This window comes from Castor canadensis, chromosome 2 (assembly GCF_047511655.1).
Source record: "Castor canadensis chromosome 2, mCasCan1.hap1v2, whole genome shotgun sequence".
Lineage (NCBI taxonomy): Eukaryota > Metazoa > Chordata > Mammalia > Rodentia > Castoridae > Castor > Castor canadensis.
The window spans coordinates 135,383,077-135,408,455 of NC_133387.1; the positions used below are offsets into that span (position 1 = coordinate 135,383,077).

Here is a 25,379-nt window from a genome sequence, read left to right on the forward strand (position 1 = left end):
ATCAGTCTCTCCTTTATCTTTGTCCAATCTGTAAGCATAATCAAAATGTAACATAATAATAAATAGACAAATAAAAATGGAACTTACACTTTGTGACACCTTTTCCATCATCGTCGGGTTTCATCGCAGGGGGATTTACTTGCTGTTTCTATTTTATCACTTGTTATTCACTTTTCAGCCCAGTGCAATCTGGTTTTCCCGCCACTGCTCAACTGAAATGTTCTCACTAGTGACCAATACAATCTATTTCCATGAGTCATAGGAATGTGGCATCTGTGCCCCACAACTGGCTAACCCTATCACCACTTTTTTTTTTAGTGGTACTGGGGATTGAATTTACTAGTCTACTACTTGAGCCATGCTCCCAATCTTTTTGATTTTTTAAAAGCATATTTTTTAGGTAGGGTTTTGTGCTTTTTCCCAGGCAGGCCGCTTGCCACCATGCTTACCTACCCCTTTCTTGAAACTCACCTTTCTTCCTTCTAATCCTCTGTCTTCTCCTCCTTCTCCTTCTTTTGTGGACATAGGGATTGAACCCGGGCTTTCCACACAATAAGCAACCACTCTACCATTGAGCTGTGCCCCCAGCCTCTCATGTATTGATTTTTGATCTCTCTGTCTTTGGTAGGGCTGGGATTTGAACTCAGGGCTTCACGCTTGCAAAACAGGCGCTCTATCCCTTGAGCCACACCCCTAGTTCCATACTACCTCTCTTGATGCTCTTTCTTATCTGTTGTTTTCCATGATTTTGTCCTTAGTGTTCTCTTCTTACTCTAGTACTTATGTCTTGGAAGCCATTACCTTTGTTCTGTAGTTCAGATCCATATCATACATCTAATGACTCACCAATATATACTTAGTGCCACATATACACTTTAAATTAAACATATCCCAAAGCAAACTCCTGTCAGCATAGCTTTGATGCTTTCCTCCTTTTCTGGGCCCAGAGTTAAGCTGTAGGCATACACAGAAAACCAGATTAACATTTCCTCCCCATGTCTGCTCTTTCTCCTAGATTTTCTACTTTGGTAAGTGTTATTAGCCCTACTGAGTCACTCATGGAGGGAGCCTCATTGTCATTCCAGGTTTCTACATGTCTTTTTCCTCCACTTGATGTTGATTCTCTCTCCTGAACACCCACACCAACACCCATTTCGTCAGTCCTCCCTGAGCCGTCAACTGCTTCCTAAATTGGCCTTCAGGATTTCTCCTGTCTCATTGCCACTGTGGTTATATATTGCCTTTTTGGATGCTAGGAAATATTTATTTCATTTTATTTTGTCTAATTAATTTTATTTTTTGTATTCACTGGGCATTGAATTGGGGTCTTGTACATGCTAGGCAAATGCTCTATCACTAAATGATACTCCCAGCCCCAGGAAATATTTTGTTGACAGCTAGAGACATCATGATAAGAAAAAAAGCACATAAAATTGCAAACTAAAACCCAATAGCCAAGAAGGGCCCATTGGGCCAGGAGCATTGCTGCCTGGGATCCTCACTTTATCCCACCAGGGGACGCACAAGACTGGGCATCTGTGGAGAGGACAGTGACTCTGGTGTCCCAGACAGTGAGAAGATATATGATTCCCCATCATGAGTGACAGGGTAAGGAGGTAAAATGGAGGGAAGTTTCTATCACTGCCTAAGACCACTTCTTCCTCTAAGAGCCACGTAGAATCTTATAATCAGCTGTTGTCTTCTCGTTATTCGCTTTATGCGTTTGTAACTGTAGAGGAGCCACTGCTGCTGTGGGAGGGGGATTCCTTCTTCTTCCTCCATGTGCTCCTTGGTTCACTACATCTTGTCTGTGAGTTCAATGTCAATCTCTTTCCAGTAAAGTGGCTTCACTTTATTTTTATTTATTTATTTTTGTGATGCTGGGGATCGAACCCAGGCCTTTGTGTATGCTAGGCAAATGCTCTACCACTGACCTATACCCCCACCTCTAGTATCTTCGCTTTAATTAGCATGTTCTTCCCTGTTTGGACTGCTCGTAGATAAATTGCTGCTTCTATGACTGCAGTTGCTGCTGCCATTTTCCAGTATTCTGCCTGTGGGATTCACTTCTGCTTCCAGATCCAGGGTGATCTTTCTAAAACACATGTCTGTTCATGTTTTAACCTTGTTTAGATTCTCCAGTGTTTCTCTCATTCCGATAGAATAATGTCCAAACTCCTAAGAATGGAGTATCATCTTCCTGACCTAGCTCCGGACTTTCTTCCCATCATCCATCCATGTGCTTCTTGTATCTTCGTGACAGGAAATCTTACTGTTCTTTCAAAAATGCTGGGTTCATTTAAGCGTGTTTTTCCTTTCCTAGAGATATTCCAACCCTGTTCTAACTCTCTGAGACATATCTACTTAGCAAGTTTTCCCTTTTCCTTTTGGATCAGTACCTCACTCCTTTCCCTTGTGAAAGCTTCTTTGATATTTACAGGCATAGTTGTCTGCTCTGTCTTCTCTACTCTCTTAGCAGTCATACCTTTGGATTTCTGGAATGATCCCTCTGGCATTTAGTCTTACATCTGAAAGTAGAAGCAACTTGGAGTAATGGGCAGATCTGTGTTTTACATCCTAACTCTGCCATCTGCTGGCAGGATAGTTTCTTTGCTTATAAACTTGTAATAATAACTGGTATTTTTGGAAAGATGGCTGATGAGAGTTCCTGGTGAAACAGTAGCTGGTTCTTATCTTCACAGGCAGACTTTCTGAAGATATATTCCATATGTACTCACCCCTGCCCCTTCATTTCCTGCAATTCACCTTTTATTGGTTATTCTCCTGAAAACAGCTCTCTTAAGTAGAACCAGTCACCTCTTCATGGCCGAATCTAGCACCTTCTTGTTTGTTATGTTATTTGACCTCCCCTCCTTTTTGGCTTCTCCTCTAGCTTTCCATCTGCTGCTCCTACCAAGTTTACCATCTCTTCTGCCTGCCTTATGAGTGACTGCTCTGGCCAGGTGCTGGTGGCTCACAGCTGTAATCCCAGCTACTCGGGAGGTAAAGATCAGGAGGATTGTGGTTCAAAGCCAGCCCAGGCAAATAGTTCTCAAGACCCTATCTCAAAAAAACCCTTCACAAAAAAGGGGCTGGTGGAGTGGCTCAAGGTGAAGGTCCTGAGTTCAAACCCCAGTACTGCAAAAAAAAAAAAAAGAGTGTTTTTATTTCATTGTGGGAGGTGGTAAGCCTGCCAATGTGGAGTGGGGATGGCAAGATAGGTCAGTGATTATAAGTTGTATAAATTCCTGGGTGAGAGGTCTGGAAGGCTGCCCAGGGCCTAACTATGTTGTGTATCAATGCAAGTCCCAGGTGAAGAATTTTAGGTGGCCCGTCCTTATTGGAAGAAACTCCCTACCCCTAGTTTTTCAGTTAGGGCCTGAGCCTGCCATTAGCAGCTGGAGAAGCTACAGCTTCTCAGTCCTCAAATTTCCAATTGTAATCATTAAAAATGTGTGAATAGGGAGAAATTGTGGGCATTAGTAATGTACTGTATTCCTGCAGAAACTTTTGCTTACAGCAGAACTAAACTAAAGAGCCTGGTCTGAAAGGTCATTAGAGGTAGAGAACACCTTCTCTGGGAAGACCTCACTGCCTGTCAGAACCACTGTGACATCCAACTTGGAGAGATAAGAGTTCTGGAAGGAAGAATTCAAGGGCAGATTGAAGGGCCAGTTGGAATCCCACCAGTGGGTCCTTTCTGTCTTTATGGACCTTTGCCTCTGTGTCTCCACGTTAGTGTGAAGATCAGACATCTGCTATTATCTAATGGGCACATCAAGCAGAGATATGGGTGGTGTGTGGAGTGAGAGAGTTCTTTTCTTCAGGCAATGCATCCACCACAACTTAGTAACGAAGCCCCTGACTGTGTTCTGGTTTAGGGTCCTTCATACTCTTCCTGGGCCATTGGCCCTCAGAACTGGCCATCTGCGCTGCCCAGGGCCTCTGCCTCCAATTTATCAGCTTTCATCTGATAGGTTTGTCCCTTATCTTCCCTGGCTTTCCCACCTGTATTTGACTTTTCACTTGGATATAACATCTTTTGCTTCTAAGATTCAGTTGTCATTCTCCCTTGGACATTTTTGGGAATTAATCTCTAGCCCTTATACAGTATCACCCAGCTCATCTTCATTTCAAATCAGGTGTATAAGATGGGTGCTGGTGGCTCACACCTGTAATCCTAGTTACTCAGGAGGCAAAGATCAGGAGATTCTCAATTCGAGGCCAGTCGGAGACCTTATTTGGAAAATACCCAACATAGAAAAGGATTGACAGAGTGGCTCAAGTGGTGGAGTGCCTGACTAGCAAGTGTGAAGGCTTGAGTTCAAGCTTCAGTACTGCCAAAAAACCCCCAAACAGTTATATACATAACTTTGAATCTGACAAAGTGGTACCTAGTATGGTGGGTAACATAATGACCATTTCTTTTTATACCATCATAAAAATAAAATCTTTCACCCCTTGAAAAGACTCTGTCACTTCTGTCTAGAACGCCTCACCATTTACAACACCATCATGTAGTTCTAGGCTGACTTGTTTCCTTCTTTTAGTTCTTCCTTTAAGCTAGAGCAGGAAAGACTCTCCTGGGCCACACTTTAAAGTCACTGGAGCTGGATCCTTTGAAGGCTGTCCTAAGCCTTCCACTTTAACCACTAAAGATAGTGCCTTAGACTTTGGAAGTTCCAATAGTTCCATCTCCTTCAGTTGGGAATTACCACATCTTGTGAATAGGATTTTTGAGAAAATGCACGCGACTGGCCGGGCATTGTGGCTCATGCCTGTATTACCAACTACTCAGGAGATGGAGACACAGAAGACTGCAGTTCAAGGCCAGCCCTGGCAAAAATTGGCAGGATCCCCATCTTAACCATGCTGGGCGTGCTGGTGTGTGCCTCAAGTTCCAGCTATGTTGGAGGCCACAGTCTCAGGCTGGCCCCAAGCAAAAACTCAAGACCTTGCCTGAAAAATAACTGAAGTAAAAAAGGGCTGGGGGTGTGACTCAAGTGGAGAGTACCTGCCTAGCAAACATGAGGCTGAGTTCAAAAGCCAGTACCACCAAAAAAAAAAAAAAAGAAAAAGAAAATGCTCAACACTTTTCCTGTTAGGCCTGGTGCTCACTAAAGTCATGTTAGACTTCCCGCCACTTTCACCTATTCCTTTTCACCTTGTCACTTAGAGCTGCAGTCAGTAAATGTGTAAGCAAGAGTTGTCGCTAGCCCATACCTGGAAAGCCTCCCATACATACCCCTGGAGAATTTATCAGTGGGTACATATTTCCCAGCAGGTGATGGACAAAGTATCAAGTTTCACCACTCAGCAGTTAGATTTCTTTTCAGTTTAATTTCCTTATAACACAGATCCTAATGCTCAGACTACTATTAAGTAAGATAAACGGCTTGGTGCTATTAGCAAGACCTTGGGCCAGGGCCATGGGCACTTACTCATGTGCCTCAGTGCACAATGATTGGTTTAAAAGAGTGAGAAAAGGGTATACACCTGTAATCCCACCACCAGGAGGCTGAGGCAGGAAGATTATAAATTTGGGCCTAGCCTGGGCTACATAGTAACACCCTGTCTCAAAAAGTCAAACAAAACAAAAACCTAAAAAAAAAGAAAAATAGAAAAAAAGGGTGAAAATGCTTGTTTTTCCTTTGCAATGCCTCTTATTTATAACTTTTTTTTATACCAGAGGCTCTGTTCCAAGCTGAAATTCTGGGATCATGATCACATTGTTAATGGGTTTTGCAGAAATGAGTATTCTTAATTGACTTCCTGAAATACCCACTAAGATTTAGTTCCCAGGAAATGGTGGGTTTGTGGTTAGAAGGTGATGGCAGAAGTCTTTTCTAGGCCTGTGATTTATATCTACTCTTGGACATATATGTAATGCCCTCTCTTATTTTGCAGTGGCCTTGCTCAGCTAAGTATTTGACTGGGTATAAATTATACTGGCTTTACCTAGTGTATCAGGAAACAGATGGTGTACATAAATAGGAAAATCAGAGGAGAGTTCATTTACAAAGAGGCCGTTACAAAAGTGTGTGTGACACGTAGTGCAATCACAAGAAAAGGTAATGCAAGAATCTAAGATTTAGCCCATGAATGGATAATTTCTAGGATTGAAATTAAATCCATTCCATGATGTACTTTAGAATGATGTTCCAAAGATAAAGATGTCCTCATGTGCACTGACACCTTTAAGCAAACCATCTGACTCACTTCTTCCTCTGCTAAGCATGGAAAAATAGGAGGGCTCTTAAGATCCTAACTATGCTCCAGGATTGATGAGAACGTATGGTAATAGAGATAGTTTATCCTCAGCTTCCCTGTATCTGACAATACACACTTTGCTCATCTTACACAGGGTTGAGCTCTCTGCAGAAAGGAGAGATGGGGGAGAAGATGGAATGAAAAGGAAGGTTTAAGCAAAAACCCTTGTCCCTTCCTGTTATTGCTTATATTCTCTCTACAACAAAATTAGAAATAAGGGCAAAATAGTTTCTGCTGGGTATTGGAGGGGGGAGAGGGAGGGGGCGGAGTGGGTGGTAAGGGAGGGGGTGGGGGCAGGGGGGAGAAATGAACCAAGCCTTGTATGCACATATGAATAATAAAAGAAAAAGGAAAAAAAAAAAAGGAAGGTTTATAAGGGCTCAGGATGTAGTGGGTTCCAATCCCAGCACAAAAAGAAAAAAGGAGGAAAAAAGGAATGTTAGCATCAATTGAGAGTGAGCCATGGCACTCTGTGGCCCAAGACCCTGGGACATTTAGAGTTAATGATTGGTCCCAGCTCTCACTGACCTGTCCTGCCTCAGCACAAAGGCCAGACTAGAACCTTCTTGCTGTGCTCACTTTTCTTGGAGCTTCCAAGAGTTTGGAACTTAGAACATTTGGTTCACATGATTGCTATATGTTGAGGATATTTAGGAGTTGCAAAGACAGGTGAGCTGGGGTCTAAATAAGATGCAGCATAGATGATGATTAAGAGGTTTGATTCAGATGATGATGAAGAGATTAACATCAAGAGGTTATATTCTGTCTCTGCTCCTTACAGTCTCTGTGACCTTGGGTTACTTAAGAGTTCTTCAATGTCTCTGTTTTTCAGTTCCCCATCTGTAAAATGTACCCACCTCCAGCGTTCTAGGGAGAGTCAGTGAGTTAGCATTTGCAAAGTACTAACTTTAGAGCCCAAGCACATGGAAAGCACTGTACAAACGCTGGTAAAATCAAACTTGAATCATGCTAATCATTGGGCATCTTTTCTCAGGCTTAGCTGATCCAGGGATTCTTGAGGTTGGTGGTATTTTCCTTCGTGTCTGTCAATGTACACCTGGCTGTATATTAAAGGGTTATTGGAAAGTGAATATGATTGATGTACTTTTTATACAAGAATAAACACAGAATTTTAAAACCCGTTGAAATCACTATAAGAAGGACTATGGTAGAAAGGAGAAAAATGAAGGGATGAACCAATTTGGGATATAATACATATATACATGGAAATGTCATAATGAAACTCCCCGGATAGCTGTCTTAAACAAACAAAAATGTCTTTTTTCTAAAATGGAGGACAGGAAGGTAAAACAGGTCCTGTCTGGAGATTGGTATCAGGGGGAGGAAGAAGAACATAAAGAAAGAGTGTAGAAGGGTGAATATGGTAGAAATACTATGTACTCATGTATGAAAATGGAAAAATGAGACCTGTTGAAACTGTTCTAAGAATGAGGGAAGGGGACAAAGGAGAATGATAGAGGGGGTGAATTTAACTAAGATATATTATAAGCGCTTTTGGAAATGTCACAATGTACCTCCAAATACAACAATAATGTGATTATAAAAAATAAATAAAGGTATTAGGTTTGCATGGTTTTTTAGGGAGGGATGCAAATTGCCTCTTATTCAGATTCTTTTCTGAAAATGAAAGCTGAGCAATATTGACTTTCAGGTAACAGGGAAGAGTAGATCCCTGCTATGATCACTGTCTACTTCTGTGGTAGGATACGATCAAGGGTATTGTTAATCTAGGCTAAATAAGACCATTTTGACTGCTACACATTGGCAAGGTTTAGGATTACTGGGACACTACTTACCTTACCCCTCACTGAAAATTTTCTTCTGTGATTTATAATAAATTCTGCTAGGTAATCTAAGTTCTGAGAATTACCACAAATAGGATTGAATAATGATAGTATTTTAATTTGGGGTTCTCACCAGGAGGAATATAGAGCCTTTCACCAAGGCAAGAAGTTTCTGCCAAAGACATGCTGGCTTGTTCAAGAAAATCCTGTTGAGCCTGTTGTGTTTGGGTGAGTTAATGAGACTCCATGGAAGCCAGAATCACAGTCATTTTAGGGATGTTACATTGTGTCAAGATGATTAGTAGGTGAAAACCTATTTTATTCATGAACTGACTTAAAAACTATTTGAAGTACAAATCTTAAAAACTTGCAGGCAATCCTTAATTTATTGAATTGTGCATACAGGAACAGATAAAATCTATATGATTTGACAAAATATTTCAGAGGCTAGGAACTTATTTCCTTTTTAGTGTCTTGATTTGATGCAGGGTAAAATTTCTTGTAGTCTTTATAAGAGAAACTGGTTTACAAGGAAAATCACTGACATAAAACATTTTTAAAAGACAGCAAACTTCTCTTTAAAGTATGCAGTTGGTGACATGGGTCTTTGATGTCAACATTAAAGGCAGCTAGGGTACTGAGATAAAAATTTATCCTTTGGGGTGAGTTGAGGAGAATGAGGTGAAGGCCGTATGGCTTTACTTCCTAGTGGTAGCCTTGTTTACATGGTTTTGTTCAAGAGGAAAGTTTAACCTTTTAACACAAATGAGACCCTAGAGCTTTAGGATGAGATGACTGACTTTTGAAGAGTCTAGTGGTGGATGCCGATCAAATGTACTCAAGGAGCAAGGAGAGGTTACCAGACATGATGATAGGGAGTGAGAGTTCTTCATGCACAAGTGAAAATATGTGGTTTTCAAACTAAGTTGGCTTGTCCTTGGAGATGTCAAGAAGACTGTAGCTAGACATCTGCTTTTCCCTGAGAAGTAAGGCCCAATCTGACAGCAAGACTGGGTGGCAAGGTCTCTGGAGGACTTTTCTCAGTCTAAGACACTCATGGCTGCAGCTTCATTTGCCCTGTGGAAACTGCTGATCTGACTCTCCACCTTTTCTTTCTAGCTTATGCTGCCTACTTCCTGGCAGCTTGCATTCTGGATTTCCAGAGAGCACTGGCTTTATTTGTCATCACCTGTCTGGTGATCGTTGCCCTGGTTTTCCACTTTCTGAAAAAGCTCTTTGGTGAAAAATTAAAAAGATGTCTGAAGCCCTTAAAAAACCCCCGCTTGAGACTTTGGATGAAACGGTAAGTGTATAATCAGCTTTTGGTTTCTGTGACGAAATACCTAAGATAAATAGCTTGAAGGAGTAAAGGTTTATTTTGGCTCACAGTTTAAAGGGCTCAGTCCTTTGTTTCTTGACTCCATCACTGTGGGCTTGTGGCAAGACAGGACATCATGATGGGGGAGGCATGTGGGATAATGGTGCTCACCTCATGGCAGCCAGGAAGTAAAGAGAGTGAGAGTACAAGGGACAGGAGACAAGATATTCCTGTCAAGGGCATACCCCTAGTGACCTAGGCCCCACCTACTATAGTTTTTTCCAATAGTTCTTTCAGTTATAAACCCTTCATGAGATTAATCCATTGATAATATCAGAGCCCTTGTGATCAAATCACTTCCCAGAAGCTCCACTTCTAAAAATGGCTGCACTGGGGACCAAGCCTTTAATATGAGTCTTTGAGGGCATTTTATATCCAAGCCATAACAGTAAGATAAGAGTCTTAATATCCCTGGCCTCACAATTTATCTCAAATCCCAGTCTGCTTCTTCTTTTTCCTCCTTTAACAGTCCCAGGCTGGTCTCTCAGACCCTCATCAATAGTTACTAAAAAAGTGCAGAGGACAAATAGCAACAAGCCTCTGAGCACCAAATCCTAGTCCAGTGAGAGTTTTGGGTCAACACTGCTAGGAGAAAGAAGAGGCTGAGTTTGAGAGAAGAGTTTCAGTTTGTTTATCATTAGAGCCCATGTCAGAAATGAGAAAAATCATGCTCCTCTTCAATGAAATAATCAGAATAAAGATGTTTATAGCTATGTTAAGCTATCAAGTTGACTTGTGGTCATCTGTGTGTCCCTTAGTTTCCTGTTACTTTTTATGCTTTCTTCCTTTCTAGATCTTTCTAGACCTCCATACTTCTATACTCACTGGTATCTTTTTTTTTTTTTTTTTTTTGTGGTACTGGGGCTTGAACTCAGGGCCTATACCTTGAGCTACTCCACCAGTCCTTTTTTGTGATTTTTTTTTGAGATAGGATCTTGCAAACTATTTGCCCAGGCTGGCTTCGAACCTCGATCCTCCTGATCTCTACCTCCTGAGTAGCTAAGATTACAGGTGTGAGCCACAGGCACCTGGCTTCACTGGTGTCTTTTATGATTGCTTAGATTTTGAGGAAAAAGCTTACTGTTAAGTGTATTCTGCACAGTAGCCAGAGATCATCTAACTATGGATGCACGTCCTTTGGTCAGAGGTCAGGGGTGAGAGTATAACTTCCAGACTTATATTTAAAGTTCTTATTTCTGCCCATTTTACAATGGATGTACAGGAAATAAGTGTGAAGGATATTTGTAACAATGACAGTTTGCAAAAATAACACCAGATTTCCAACTAAATTATGGAGCATCGATTTATTTCACACGGGAGAGTAGAACTAAAGTGACTTTGTTCATTAAGCAAAATGGGTTCTGGAAGAAGCCAGATTTTATTCACTTCAAGTGAGATGGGTTTACAGTGAGAAGAGCTCTGAATTTCAATACTGGCCTATAATTCTTTTGTTGTTTTGCTCTGGAGGTCTCAATCAATATGTGCTCTCTTGTTTTGTTTTTATCTGTGATTTCTCTTTTAATTCTTTTCTCTAGGACTTGAAGGACTTTAAAATTCAGACATGAGGATACCAGCCTTGTATTTACCAAATATATTTTATTCATGAAAGGAACATAAATCCATAAGTAGCTAATTTGTGGCTAAACACTTATTCTTGTACTTGGATTGGCTAGAATTGGTTGGGTATCCATGTGTACTTCTTTCTCCTTTGGGTTTTAGTATTTTGGTTATTCATTGGAGCAGTCTTCAAGAATGAGTATATCACATCTTATTCATATGTGAACATGAGAAAAGTCATAGGATTTGTGCCCTCAAATTATAAACTTCATTCTGTGAGTAAACTGGGAGGAAAAAGGTGGAAGCTAAGGAATTAGCAGATAAAATATTCTCAAGATCTGTCTCTGTGTCTAATCAACGATAAACTATTGAATTATTGCACTTATCCTTGAAGTGAACCTGCATTTTTCAGAGGTAAAGTTAATGACTGTTCATTGACTTGCATCAGTGACATGTCTTGGCTTTCCCTCTTCAGGGTGTTCGCAGGACTGTCTGTGGTTGGCCTTATCCTGTGGCTGGCTCTAGACACAGCTCAAAGACCAGAGCAGCTGATCTCCTTTGCAGGAATCTGTATGTTCATCCTCATCCTCTTTGCCTGCTCCAAACACCACAGTGCGGTGAGTTATGGGTATTCAGGTTGGGTATAGCAACACATTAACAAGAACCAAGTACTAATTACAAATATGCATGTCAAATATTCATTACAGGTATAGAAGTATGTTTTTAGCACCCCCTGGAATTTGCCTCATTGACAGTTTTGTTCCTAGAAGTGTTAGTGGCCCTAGACAACTTATTTTCAAACTGTAGATTGTACTAAGTGAGTCTTGATAAAGGTTTTGTGGATTTAGGCCAGCATTAAAGAAAAATACAAGAAAAAAATAAAGAAGGAAAATAGAATACAATTGAGAATCAGGTTGCATTGTCTATAATAATGCTAGAATATTAGTTCTGGAATCTAATCTGTAATAGATTATAAGAGTCATCTCACTTCTAAGTATATTTTAAAAACCATGTGGAAATATTTGGCTTTTTACATATTACTGGTCTTTTTCTCTTTACCATTCTCCCTGCTCTCTACACTGTCCTACCCCAGTTAGCATCCTAGGTTGGTTCCACCCAGAGTGCATACATAATCAAACTCCAACCAGATAATGATCAAGTAGGGCTTAGAACTCACTTTAGAGTACTTTCCTTATTGATCCTAGGTATCCTGGAGGACAGTGTTTTGGGGCCTGGGCCTTCAGTTTGTCTTTGGGATTTTGGTCATCAGAACTGATCCTGGATTTCATGCATTTCAATGGCTGGGAGAACAGATCCAGGTACGGGAAGTTGTGAAAGATTTGTCCTTTTAGAATCCTAAAGAAAGAAGATTGGAAATTAGACTGTTTCTTGTTAATTGTGGTGGTGCGAGATCTGACTGGAAAGGAAAAAAGAGTAATGGGATACTGTTAAGAATGAACTTAGCTATGGAGAGAACTTATCTGTTGAGTCTATAATTCAATAAGCAGCTCTTGGGGACATGGCCTGCTCACAGGTGGTCAAAGGGTAACTGATCTCAGTTGCAGCAGTAGGTCTTAATCATGAATGAAGCACTGATCTCATCTTCCCTGTGTCCTGCCTGGCTTCACTCATTTCTCTGTATTTTTTCCCTCTTTAGATTTTCCTGAACTACACTGTGGCTGGCTCCAGTTTTGTCTTTGGGGATGAGCTCATTCAAAATGTCTTTGCTTTTCAGGTCATGTCTGTTTTATGGGCAGGAATGATGGTCAGTGGAGGGGAAGGGGAGTAAAGCAGAGGATGAAAATGTGTCTCCAAGAGATTAGTTGTCCAAAGAAGAGGGTTTAATCCCCTTGGTAAAGGAAACAGTGTTCATTTTTTGCCCTTGGATCATTACTATTCTTTGCCCCCCCTTTTTAAAACTTTTAAAATATTTTTTAGATCATTAACATTCTGAAACTAGATGAAAGAGAGGGGTGGGGAAAAAAGGCTCAGAAAACATCTCCTTGTGGTTTTAGTACTGATGGAGTAATGGATTTACAGTCCACTTTGAATTTGTTCCTAAACTGTACTGTATCATATGCTCTTGCAATGCTGAGAGCTCCATTTAGAGGCCTGAGAGTGTTTACTTACAGCACACATAGCACATGCAATGTAATATCTCACCAGATGCCCACAATTCTCATTACAGTCCTTGCCAATCATCCTTTTCTTTGGATGTGTGATGTCCATTCTCTACTACCTGGGCCTTGTGCAGTGGGTAATTCAGAAGGTGAGTCAGTTTTCTACATCATTCAAGAGATGGGCCTTCGTCTTAGGATCTACCAAGGGCATGAAGATGACATTTACTTTGGAAACATGCTCATATTTAGGATGTAGAGTGTTAGGATCAGTGTGAAAAGGCAAACCCTTCTAAGCCTCCTGATATCAAATGGTCACTCAGGTCCTAAATAAGCTGAGGGGGAGAGCAGTGAGAGAAGCTAGGCTGGATCACCCTTTCACACTGAGAGGCCTAGGTCTAGTCAAGGCTCTGTTTGTAGTTTGTTTTGTGACCATGTGTCACACTATTTCTCTAGGCCTGAGTTTCCTTATCATTGAAGTGGAAGAGGAAGAGGGTTTTTTGCTGGGCATTCTCCAAGATTCCCACTAATGTTGATGGCTTAGGTCTCTGAATTCTTTTAGATCACCTGGGTTTTGCAAATCACCATGGGTACCACCGCCACAGAGACACTGGCTGTGGCAGGAAATATCTTCGTGGGGATGGTAAGTACCCTGAGGTCCTCGGTCTCTTTTCCCTGACAAACTGAAAACTTGGCAGAAAACAGGTTTATAAAGGTATGCTTTCCTTATGAAAAGTTAAACAAATAAAGACTACAGGGCAGCCAATCCATGATTAAAGAAATCTCAGAAGCTCAAAGAGGACTCAGCTCCTTGCTTTCGCCCTTTGTGCCTGATAATACTTATCTGGGCACATTTAATCTGAATGGGCAGCCTTAGCCTTAGCCAGTGATCCAATCTCCCTCCCTCCCTTCCTTCCTTTCTTCCAACACAAAGCCTTACTATATAACCCAGAATAGCATTGAATCTGCTTTTAGCCCAGGCTGGCCTTAAACTTATGAACCTCCTGCCTCTGTCTCCTGAGTACTGGAATTACAGGCATGTACCACCATGCCTAGCCTTGGTCCAACTTCTTACACAGGACTATAGAGGAATGTCCTGGTCCTAATCTCATTCCCTTTGAGGAGCTATGAAAGGCATTTGATCTACGTTTTTGTTTCTCCCTGTGGCTCTTCTTTCCAGGGTTTCTGAAGAGGCAATTGCTTGTCTTGCTCAGGACTAATACTAAGGTTCTCCCCTATAATACTTGCTTGGTTCATTTGTCTGCACAGAGTAGGTCCTCAATACATGATATTGGCTGATCAGGTCAACATCAGGGACAATAGCTTGGCAAATTGGCAAGGAGTTGGTATTGAAGTCTTTTCTCCCAAGGCCATAAGTTGATTTCCTGCTTCTGATGTGTTCTTTGAGTACTTCTGCGTACTTCTATCATAGCTCTTCATATTTTGCAAAAGTTATGCACAATCAGCTTAGTTTTCCCAGCTAGACTGTAATCTCCTTGGAGTTGGAACTTTGCCTTATTCACATTAATACCTCTAGTACAGCACTTTAGCACTTTAGTTGGCACTCATTAAATAAGTAACATTATCTTAGGTGGATGCTAGACTCAGTTTCCACAGTTGGGTCTTCTTCATTTCATAAAATTTTCATAGACACTATTTCTTTTGATTCTTTCATAAAGAGTTGGTTTAGACCAGTTATATGCAATTCATGTAATGAATTCTTTGTAAGCATTTAATGTATACTCAGTAAATGCACTGTATTCCATGAGCTCAGTCAGTAAATGCATGGTTTTAGACATGGAAAACACCATTATCTTCTATAACATTTTAAAATGTGATATTTTAAAGGGGGAAGTGGGGAGGGGGAGGAGGTGGCCCATACAGTGTATTCACATGTGAGTAAATGCAAAAACAATACAATTTTTAAAAATGTGATATAGAAACAGGTGAGAATGATGTCAACCAGGACATGATTAGGGGCTAGGCAGAGTGAGGCAGATGCTGGGAGGGCCCAAGGGCAGAGCTTGTCCACTGGAAGGCTGTGTCACTGAACAACACTCACACTGGAGGGTGGTATGTTTAATGGGTTCAGTCCCTGGGCTTGGGTGGGCACTCTGGCATGGGGAGTCACACTCTCTTGACTAGTCTCTCCTTGTTTATAGACTGATGCACCTCTACTCATCCGTCCCTACCTTGCAGACATGACCCTCTCTGAAATTCATGCAGTGATGACTGGAGGATTTGCCACCATTGCAGGCACTGTGTTGGGAGCCTTTATATCCTTTGGGGTAGGTATAACTGCACAACCACTCTTGGGTGAGCTCAAGATGAGTTCTACAGTGATGCTGATCCCCACTCTGGCCTTACAGATTGATGCATCATCCTTGATTTCTGCTTCCGTGATGGCTGCCCCTTGTGCTCTGGCTTTGTCCAAGCTGGTATATCCAGAAATAGAAGAGTCCAAGTTCAAGAGTGAGGAGGGGGTGAAACTGTCTCGTGGGTGAGTCTGAGGAGGCATTATAATTTGTGGGATGTAAGGTAGATGAAGAGTCAAGGACAGTCAGTTGTGGCAGAGACTTCACATTTCCCTGAGGGGCAGAATGTGGTTCCATATCCCCTCTCGCCCTTCACTGCCTCTAGTTAATTGTGTTCATTTTCTTCTTTGGTTTAACCCTCCCACCTGCCTCTAGCTTCTGCATGCCAGTACCCTCTGTCCTTAGCATCAGTGCAATTTTATGACAATTATATCTGATATTGCTTCAGTCTAATTCCCACTAATAGGGTCACTCAGTAACCCTATCACTTCTCACAGTAGTCTTGTACCCACTTCCTGGATTACAGGAGCAATGGGATTTCACTTCTCTGAGACTATCTAGGTATTTTATTCTTTCCCTATACCCAATAACCACAGGAAGGAGAAGAATATCCTGGAAGCTGCAAGCAATGGAGCCACAGATGCAATAGGCCTTGTTGCTAATGTAGCAGGAAACCTGGTTGCCTTTTTGGCTGTATTGGCCTTCATCAATGCTACCCTCTCTTGGCTGGGGGAATTGGTGAATATACATGGGCTCACTTTCCAGGTAAAGGATTACATTTATTGCCCATTCTCCATGTGGTTCAGTAGACCTTGAACTGTGTATGTCCTCTTGATCCACAGTAAGCTAAGAGAAAACGAATAGGAGAGAACAGAAAGAGACTGAGCTAAGGATCCACAGAAGGCCTAAGGCACCTAACCTTTGTTGTTTGTTCTTCCTTTTTCTGGGGTACATCGCTTTCACTCAGGTCATATGCTCCTATGTCCTAAGGCCCATGGTTTTCATGATGGGTGTAGAGTGGGCAGACTGTCCAGTGGTGGCTGAAATAGTGGGAGTCAAGTTCTTCCTTAATGAATTTGTGGCCTATCAACAACTGTCTCAATATAAGAACAAACGTCTGTCTGGAATGGAAGAGTGGATTGAGGGAGAGAAACAGTGGATTTCGGTAAGTGACAATTCAGAAAACTATAACTAGCATGAGGTCTTGGTCATGGTTATCTGAGGGTAGACAGAAGGTGCTATGCAAAAGTTGGTGGCAGACCCACAGGTGCTTTTCAGGTTTGAAGGCCTAACCACAAAGCAAGCAAAACCACAGGCTTAGCAGCCTTGCCTCTGGTACCTGAACTACTTACCCCAAGTCTGTGTGCTGTTCCTCCCCTGAGCTCTGCCCAAACTTTGCTCTATAATGTAACTGTTGGGTCTTTACAATTGAGGTAGTCTGGGGAACACACAATTTTTTTGATGTCTAAATTTCCCTTCTTTATAAGATTAATTTGCTATGAATTTATTTCCTTTTTCTCTTCCTAGATCATCCCCCTCAATCATCCTCATTCCTGTCTTCTCCTTATACATGACATTCATTAAGAATAGTGTTGGGCAAAGTGACTTGTGGCAGTTTTCATATTGCTATCCTCATTGTAACTCAGCAGTTATTTTCTGAGCATCCTTTGTGGGTTCCTTAGAATAGTGTAGAAAAGACTAGATGCTCTAAGTACTCTGAAACTTCTACCATGATTGTAAGACTGCACATATAGGACTAAATTTGTCTACTTATTTTGTTTTTCCTAGGTGAAAGCTGAAATCATTACAACATTTGCACTCTGTGGATTTGCCAATCTTAGTTCCATAGGAATCACACTGGGAGGCTTGAGTGAGTTGTTAATTTTTCCCAGTTCGCTGATAAGGCAGGCAGATCTCAGCTTTTATAGTATGTAGTTCCTGGTGCTTAGTATACATGGAGAGAAGATGGAGAAACTAATGTGAAATGCATCCTCTGAGGCTGCAGTTAACTTGGGGCTAGAGCAGTCATGCTACCTGATTCTGCAGAGTCCTTTACAATGTCAACTTTAGTTGCATTTCCTCTTTGTATCAAAGGCCCCTAAACTATTTATTTTTATTTTTCCCTCTGAGGGAGAAAATATAATGATGTTATTTCAGTTTTGCCATTAAATGGTCATAGCACATTTATAAGTAAAGATATTTGGGTTTTTTATTCAGTAGTGAGAGTACTTTCCAAAACTAATGCTTCGAAGCACGATTTGCACAAGGAATCAAAAAGGCAAATGAAGACAGATAAGGCAGATAGTAAGAGCAACAAGCATGGAGTATTAGAGTAAAACATGTATACACACTTCTTCGGACAAAACTGGCAGTCTCAAGTGGTTGGTAGTAACGCTGTCACCATATCGGTTGACTGTTTTGTTCATCCTCTGCATTTCTTCTAAATGGGGGGCTCTTGGCATACACCAGGTTGCTAGATGAGGAAGAGATCAAACTGCTTTGTTTTGTTTGCAGCATCAATCGTGCCCCAACGGAAGAGTGACTTGTCAAAGGTTGTGGTCAGGGCCCTCTTCACAGGGGCCTGTGTATCTCTTATCAGTGCCTGTATGGCAGGTAGGTGCCTCAGATTGGTCTCTTGGCAAAAATCACCTACCTAGACCATGACAGGATCTCATTCAGAATATTGATTTAACTATCTATTCCACAGTTGCATGGAAAAGGCACCTAATAACCAACAGTGTTGCCAATTCACAACAAAGCGGTGAAGAACTTTGAGGAATATGTGTCAAAATTTCCCCTTAATATATTTGTCTCCTTTATCCAGGAATCCTCTACGTCCCCAGGGGAGCTGAAACTGACTGTGTGTCCTTCCTAAACACAAGTTTCACCAACAGAACCTATGACACCTATGTGTGCTGCAGAGAGCTCTTTCAGAGGTGAGTGAGCACCAGGACCCTGTTCCTTTCTTTTATATGCTCCATTCCACAAAAGAATCTTCTGGAGGTGGGAGAAAGAAGGTTTAGAGGATAGTCCTGTGGAAGCTGAATAGAGTGTGTAAGCAGAGAGATGGGTATTGGTGATGGCCTAGATCCATGTTCTTTTCTCCTATTAGGTGTATCTTCAGTTGTAGTACTATTATGCCCAAAGTGACAGGTTTTATCTGTATTGGTGGGATCCTGAGGAGTAGAGGGGCAGGGGAAGAAAAAGGGTAGTTTCTCTAATAAGAAGTTACTGTATTTATAGTGACTGAAATAAAACACAAGGGAAAAGATAAAGATTTAGCATTTATAGGCTTCTTCAGACAGAAAGACCAAGAGAAGACAAATTTGAATTTATAAAATTATGATTTGTTCAGATAGTGAAACTGAACTTATTCACAAATTCTAGAACATGAAAAGAAGAGAATGTATAATTAAGTTAAAGTAACTAGCTTTGGGACACATAAAAGGAAGGATTTGAGGAAATGGAATATTTAGTACCATCAAAGCAAGAGGTCTGTGTTTACTAGTAATGATGTATAGGTGAGGAGAGTTCTGTGAAATAAGGCTGAAATATCATAAAAGACTTCATATGAAACATGGGAGGTAAGACTGGAAATGTCACAAAAGAGTGACATTTAGATTTTGACCTGCAGAATTCTGAACACAGTATGATCAACTGTACTTTTTCAAAAGATCATTTTGTAGCCATTTGGAGAGCAGGAGGCGAATAAGCACACTGCTATGGTTGTCTTAGTAAGAGATGTTGAGAGCTGATACTAGGTAGTTAGGAGGGTAGAGATGCATTAGTCTGAGGAGAATCAATAGGGCTGGTCATCAGCTAGATAATAGGAAGGGATAGGATGAAGTGGGTGGCTTGGGCAAGTGGGTCTAAGGAGAGCTATTCCTTCACTGAGAAAAAGGGGACTAGTTCTAGAAATAGGAGTAAAGGAGAGGGATTATGGCCTCATTCAGTTTTGAATATGTTGGAGGTACCTATGTGACCACCATGTGAAGGTACTCACAACCCAACTTTGCTCTGGAGTTCAGTACCAGATAGCTTTGGAAGTTATCAATAAGTAAGTGATCTGTTCACTGTATATGTAGGTAGTTATCAGATGCCTTAACAGGTTGTTAGGCTAAGTAAATGAATGTTGTCCTACCCCTGTGTTTGGAGGTTATCACCAATGAAGGCAACCAATATCCTCCAAAATAATCCTTTGATGTACTACTAAGATGAATTATGGACTGGACAGATCATTGGTATGGTATAGTTGTGATTCCTATGTTCTGTGGCAGTCAGTGAATTTCCTAAAGCCACATACTAAGAGTCATTAGTAGCTAATATCAGAAAGGGCTAATGTTTTTGTCTAATTAATTTATACTAATGAAGTCTGAATGGGTTTCCTTTTTCAAGAGGAAAACGGTCTTGGGTTACGTCTTTTTTTTTTTTTTTTTTAGAAAAAAATTCAACTCTATATCATTACAAGGCATATATTTTACCTCAACTCTCTGGAAAGGAAATATCCAAATAGTCTCTGGTTAGGAATTGGGCATAGGAGCATATACTTCATGCAAAATCCCTTGGTAGTATTAACTGGGATATGAATGAGAAAATTAATTGGATCCAATTTAATCATGGCTAATGGATCCATTTGTAAGGTTTGTTGTTTTCAGTACTTGGTAAAATTTATTGATATGTTTTGTTGCCTTGTTTTCATCTGACCTACTGTAAATCTCTCTGGTTTTTCATTTAAGTACTTCTTTGAATGGCACCAACCCACCTTCTTTCTTGGGTACTTGGGAAGACCAGGAGTTCAGTGCCATGGCGCTTGCTAACTGTTGTGAATTCTACAACAATGTCATCTGTGTCTAAGACTGGTTCGAACATTTCCAAAACAGTTCTGATCTTAACAGTTCTTTGATAGCAGAGGCATTTATGTACTCTACAAGGAACTCACTAAGATCTATAATAATAGATGTAAATATTCATTTTGGTTCACTGTACCCCAATAATGAAAATTAACATTCATCTTTCCATTGCTTGGCTGAACCAAGTAGGAAATTCCTCATGAGCCCTCCTGAGATTTTATTTGAAAAAATAAATATTAGCATATTAATCTTGAAAATCTTTCTCCTAGTTGCCATCTTAAAAGTGATGTGCTGCAGTGTTCTATAAAAGTGTCCTGGGGAGGGAGTGAGTGGAGTATATTTCTTGGAGTTCTGTGGATGAGCTGGGTTTCTGTTGCTAAAGTTACATAGGAAAGGTACATGAATATTTAATGATAAGTTTTTCTGGTTATCACATATTTGCAAATCTGCAGACTCCTTAACATGGTTATAGAGTAAGCACATATTCTTCATATACAAACTTCTAAAGAACACTTGCTTTTAAAAAATTCATTATTATTGTTCTGGGTGTACATTGTGACATTTACCAAAGTTTTTACAATATATCATATTGAATTCACACTCCCCATCATTCTTTTTTACCCTCATTTATTCCTCATTTCTGGAATAGTTTAAACAGGTCTCATTTTCTATTTTTATACATTTTCACCATATCCATTCTCCTACACCCTTGGATACTTGCTCCTTAAAGGCTTTTACTTTGTTTTAGCATTCTATTATTGGTGTAGCCATATCTGCTTCAAACTTACAGAGAATCTGCTAAAACAGTGGTTTTCAGTGGGAAGAGGGCAGGAGGAGTTACAATTTTGCTTCCCAGGGACATTAGCAATGTCTCTAGACATCTGGGAGGATGTTACTGACATCTACTGGGTAGAGACCGGGATTGCTGCTAAAATTCCTACAATGCCTAGGTCAGCCTTCCACAACAAAGAATTCTCTGGCTCCAAATATCAATCAGTGCTGAGAAAGTGATTCTCAACATTTAATTTATATTCCAATTTATTTAATATCACTTACAATATTAATAATACAGTCTTAAGGAAGGATTTCAAAAGGATATAGGAATTCCTCAAAAAATTAGAGTTATATGACCAGACAAATTCCATTCCACATATATTCTCAAAGATCTGAAAACAGGCCCTCAAACAAGTATATGTACATTTGTGTTCATAACAGCACTGTTACAACAGTCAAAAAGTGGAAACAGTCCAAATGTCCATCAACAGGTGAATGGATAAACAGATCCTGGCATATAGCTACAATGAAATTTTATTCAACCATTAAGAGGATATACTATTGATACATGCTATGCAGAGGAACCATGAAAACACTATGCTAAGTGAAAAAGAGCAGACACAAAAGGGTTATTATTGTATGATTTCATTATATGAAACGCCCAGAGTAGATAAATCCAGAGATTGGACACAGATTGGTGCTTGCCAGGGCTTGAGGGAGGTGTGTGTCTGTTGGGAGGATACTAAAGAATGACTGCTTAACGAGCAGGAGTTTTCCTTTGGGGTGACGAGAATGTTTTAGAACTAGGTAGACATGGTTGTTGTGCACACACATTGTGCATGTTCTAAACGCTACTGAATTATTCAGTTTAAAATGGTTAACTTTATGATATGTGAATTTCATGTCAATAAAAAATTTTTTAAAGGATTGTAATTACTCATATGTTCTCAAGTTAACCTACAGCTCATCCAATTTCTCAGTTCTCTGAGCTCAGAACTTTTTGGTTTTTTTCTCAGTCCCCATTCCTACTTTCTCTCCTATGTTTTCCAAATTTGACTTATTAAAAAAAAATGGAAGTGTCAATAAATTGTTTCTTTAACTGCAGACTAATTTTGCCGTGTGCCTGGTTTCTTTCTGAGAGGCGGTAAAATACACCTGCAGAATACAGTGATTGGCAGAATTGGACACTGGGCCAGGTTACCTGAGTTCTATTACAGGCTCTACCATTCACCACGAGGGGGATCTTGGGCAAGTTCCTTAACTCCTCTGTGCCTTGGTATCTTCGACTGTAAGGTGGGAATAGTGAGACCTACCTTTTAGGTAAGGATTGTGAAGTGGTTGTAATAAGATCAGTGGCTGCTCACCTAAGCCCAGCGTAAGGTTAGCTACTCTCATTGCTGTTTAAAGAGCTGCATTCATGACTATCATTTTTTATGTGTAAAATTCACTTTACACAAGGAAGCATGTGGGAATGAGGGAAACTCCTTATCTTCCTTCAGGGACAATTCTGTTTTCTATTTAAAGAAAATCTAATGTATACTCTTGCATTTAAGGAGCCTCCGTGGGAATCTTAGCATCAGTGTCTACAAAACAGTCTCAAAAGCCAGAGAGACTAGAGAAAAGCAGGGACTATTACCTCAGTAACCACTATGTCCAGTCTTGGATCAAGAGATGCTTTCAGGTGAGGATGGGCATGGTGCAGCCAGAAATGGGCTGAGCCAGCCTGGGTGCCAAGCTCAAAGAATCCTGGGAGGCACAAAACCTGGATCAGTGGCCCTGTGACTCTGCTCTGGTTACAGGGCAAATGTGCTGAGATACTTCTGTACTCTGGAAAGGGAGTGGGCAACAGAAGAGGCTGAGGAAGAGGGTAGGAAGAGTCCCAAGAGAAAAAGACAGGGAGGATCAGGAGAGATGGTTGTTGTGCCAGGTATGGGTAGTAGTATGGAAAGGAGACTACAAGGTTGAAGAAAGAGGTGGGGCAGGCAGGGTCACCTGTCCACAACTGCTTTTTTTAGCTTAATGTGTATGTACATCTTTCTAGGCCAGGATATATAGATCTGTTTCATTCTTTTTACTTGGCTTTATTGTATTTCACATAAGGATGTACCGTAAGTTAACCATTTCCCTATCAATGGGCATTTAGATTGACATATATTTGGCCAGTCATTTCTAGAGCCTCATTAAGATGGACAAAGGGCTGAGAATTGGTGGCTCACACCTGTAATCCTAACGACTCAGGAGTCAGCGATCAGGAGGATCACGGTTCAAAACCAGCCCAGGCAAATAGTTCACCAGACCCTATCTCAAAAATACCCATCACAAATAAAGGGCTGGTGGAGTAGCTCAAGGTTTAGACCCTGAATTCAAGCCCTAGTAGGCCCAGTGGACAAAGTTTGTGTTTGAACTCCCACTTCTGACACTCTTTTAGATGCTGGGATCTAGTCTTGATGAAAGTCTTTGGCTAAGCTTCTGATAGTTAAGCATTTAAAAATTATTGCCTATGTGGAGCAATTGACTTTTAAGGCAGGAATAAAAGAGTAGGAGCCACAATGGGTAGACTCAAAGTCCTATCCTGGTTCTCTTTCAAGCCATGTGGGCGTTCTTAATCTCCTAAGCCTCAAATCCACTTCTGTATAACAAAGCATTAATCATATCTACCTTAAAAGTTGCTAGAAAAATGAGTAATGCATGTAAAAAAATTACATTGTGTACATGGTAAAGTGCTCCAAAAATATTCTTTCTATATGTGGTTAAAGTATAAGGACCTTAAATAGAGAACCTTTGCTCCCTTTTACACAAACATTTGTCTGGCACTTGTCACATTCCTGGCATTACCTAAGGAGCATTCCATGTTTTGTTTTTACAACGCCCCCTCCTCATTTAAATTCATACAAAAACTCTTTGAAGAAGGAACTATTGTTATTCCAGTTATCCCAGAACTACTGAGTTTCCCTAAAAAAATCTGTACTTCCCTCATAAATGACTCTGCAAAAAGGGTGCCTAACCTCTCAAAGCCTCTGTTCTCACAATATAAAAATGAGTATAATAGTGACTTCCTGAAAAGGCTGTTGTGGGAGATGAGATAACTTAAAAGCCGTTGGCACAGATAGGTGTTTAGTGAATGTTTGTTGTCTCTTCTTGGTTTTCTGACTTTATTTTCTTTCATATCTCCTGTCTTAAAGTTCAATATTTGTAGGGTCTGTCTGTTTGTCACCCCCCAGTTTGTATGTTGAAATCCTACTTCCCCAAGGTGAGAGATTAGGAGGTGGGAACTTTGGAAGTAAGGGTAGAGGTCTAATGAATGGGATTATTGCCCTGGAAAAACCTCTAACCCCTCTGTCATGTGAGGTTACAGTGAGAGATGGGAAGCTGGCCCTGACCAAACACCAAATCCACTGGCACCTTGATCTGGGACTTCCCAGCCTCCAGAAATGTGAGAAATAAATTTCTGTTGTTTAAAAGCCACTTGGTCTAAACTATTTTGTTCATAATAGCTCAAATGGTTGAGCTATATTTTCTGTATAGCTCAACCATAATTTATTATATTTCTCTTCAGCGCACCTTGCTCCATGCCCTGGGCATGTTCAGCTCCCCTCTCAGGGGACAGAGGTAGGTTCAGAAGGGTGAAGTTAGAGACTGGGATACGTCAAGCTATCATTTGCCAAGGATAGCCTAAGGGATCCAGGTGGGAAGCCTCCTGACAAGTTTAAGGTAACAAAAAGCCAAAGATCATAATTGATGGAGCCAAATCTATTTTTAGATAATGAAGGTGGTGTGGATCCAGGGACAAGGAACAACAGTTCATCAAATGGTTTCAATAAAAATATTAGTGTTTTGAAATAACCTAGTCCCAGTTTATGAGCACTTGCCACCAGAGATGTGCTGAAAGACCGAAGAAAGAGGTAGATGGATACAGAATGGCATAAAGTGTAATTTATTAGTGATTTGGGACAGCAGTGTGTCTTACGTGGCAGAAAGCCAGGGAGGTCCCTGCACTCTAAGACAGGAGGAAGTGATTTATATGCTAAGCTAGACAAAGGTAGGCTACAGCAAACCAGAATATTCCTGTCCTTTCTCAAAACTATTCATGTGTCCAATGTCGGTAAAGAAACAGTCACAGCTGGGAGCTGCTCAGGAGGCAGAGATCGGGAGGGTCATGGTTCGAAGCCAGCTTGGGCAAATAGTTTGTGAGACCGTATCTTGAAAAACAAAAGAGGGCCGGTGGAGTGGCTTGAGGTGTAGGTCCTGAGTTCAAGCTCTAGTACTGTAAAAAAAGAAAGAAAGAAAGAAAGGAATGTATGAAGGAAGGCAGA

The 25,379-nt window shown here is 40.7% G+C and overlaps 1 protein-coding gene across 1 annotated transcript in view; it reads left to right on the plus strand.

The window, feature by feature from the left end:
• Positions 1-22,598, plus strand: part of LOC109692715 (sodium/nucleoside cotransporter 1) — a 33,579-nt gene extending 10,981 nt beyond the window's left edge. Inside the window, exons 3-17 of the mRNA XM_074058860.1 lie at positions 8,212-8,303; positions 9,195-9,378; positions 11,486-11,627; positions 12,216-12,329; positions 12,668-12,745; positions 13,199-13,279; positions 13,690-13,770; positions 15,290-15,415; positions 15,497-15,627; positions 16,039-16,207; positions 16,410-16,607; positions 17,231-17,312; positions 17,957-18,055; positions 18,267-18,378; positions 20,179-22,598. Coding sequence (XP_073914961.1) covers positions 8,212-8,303; positions 9,195-9,378; positions 11,486-11,627; positions 12,216-12,329; positions 12,668-12,745; positions 13,199-13,279; positions 13,690-13,770; positions 15,290-15,415; positions 15,497-15,627; positions 16,039-16,207; positions 16,410-16,607; positions 17,231-17,312; positions 17,957-18,055; positions 18,267-18,378; positions 20,179-20,296 — 1,807 coding nt within the window. The 3' untranslated portion in view covers positions 20,297-22,598. The remainder of the gene's footprint in view (positions 1-8,211; positions 8,304-9,194; positions 9,379-11,485; positions 11,628-12,215; positions 12,330-12,667; positions 12,746-13,198; positions 13,280-13,689; positions 13,771-15,289; positions 15,416-15,496; positions 15,628-16,038; positions 16,208-16,409; positions 16,608-17,230; positions 17,313-17,956; positions 18,056-18,266; positions 18,379-20,178) is intronic.
• The last annotated feature ends 2,781 nt before the right edge of the window (positions 22,599-25,379 follow it).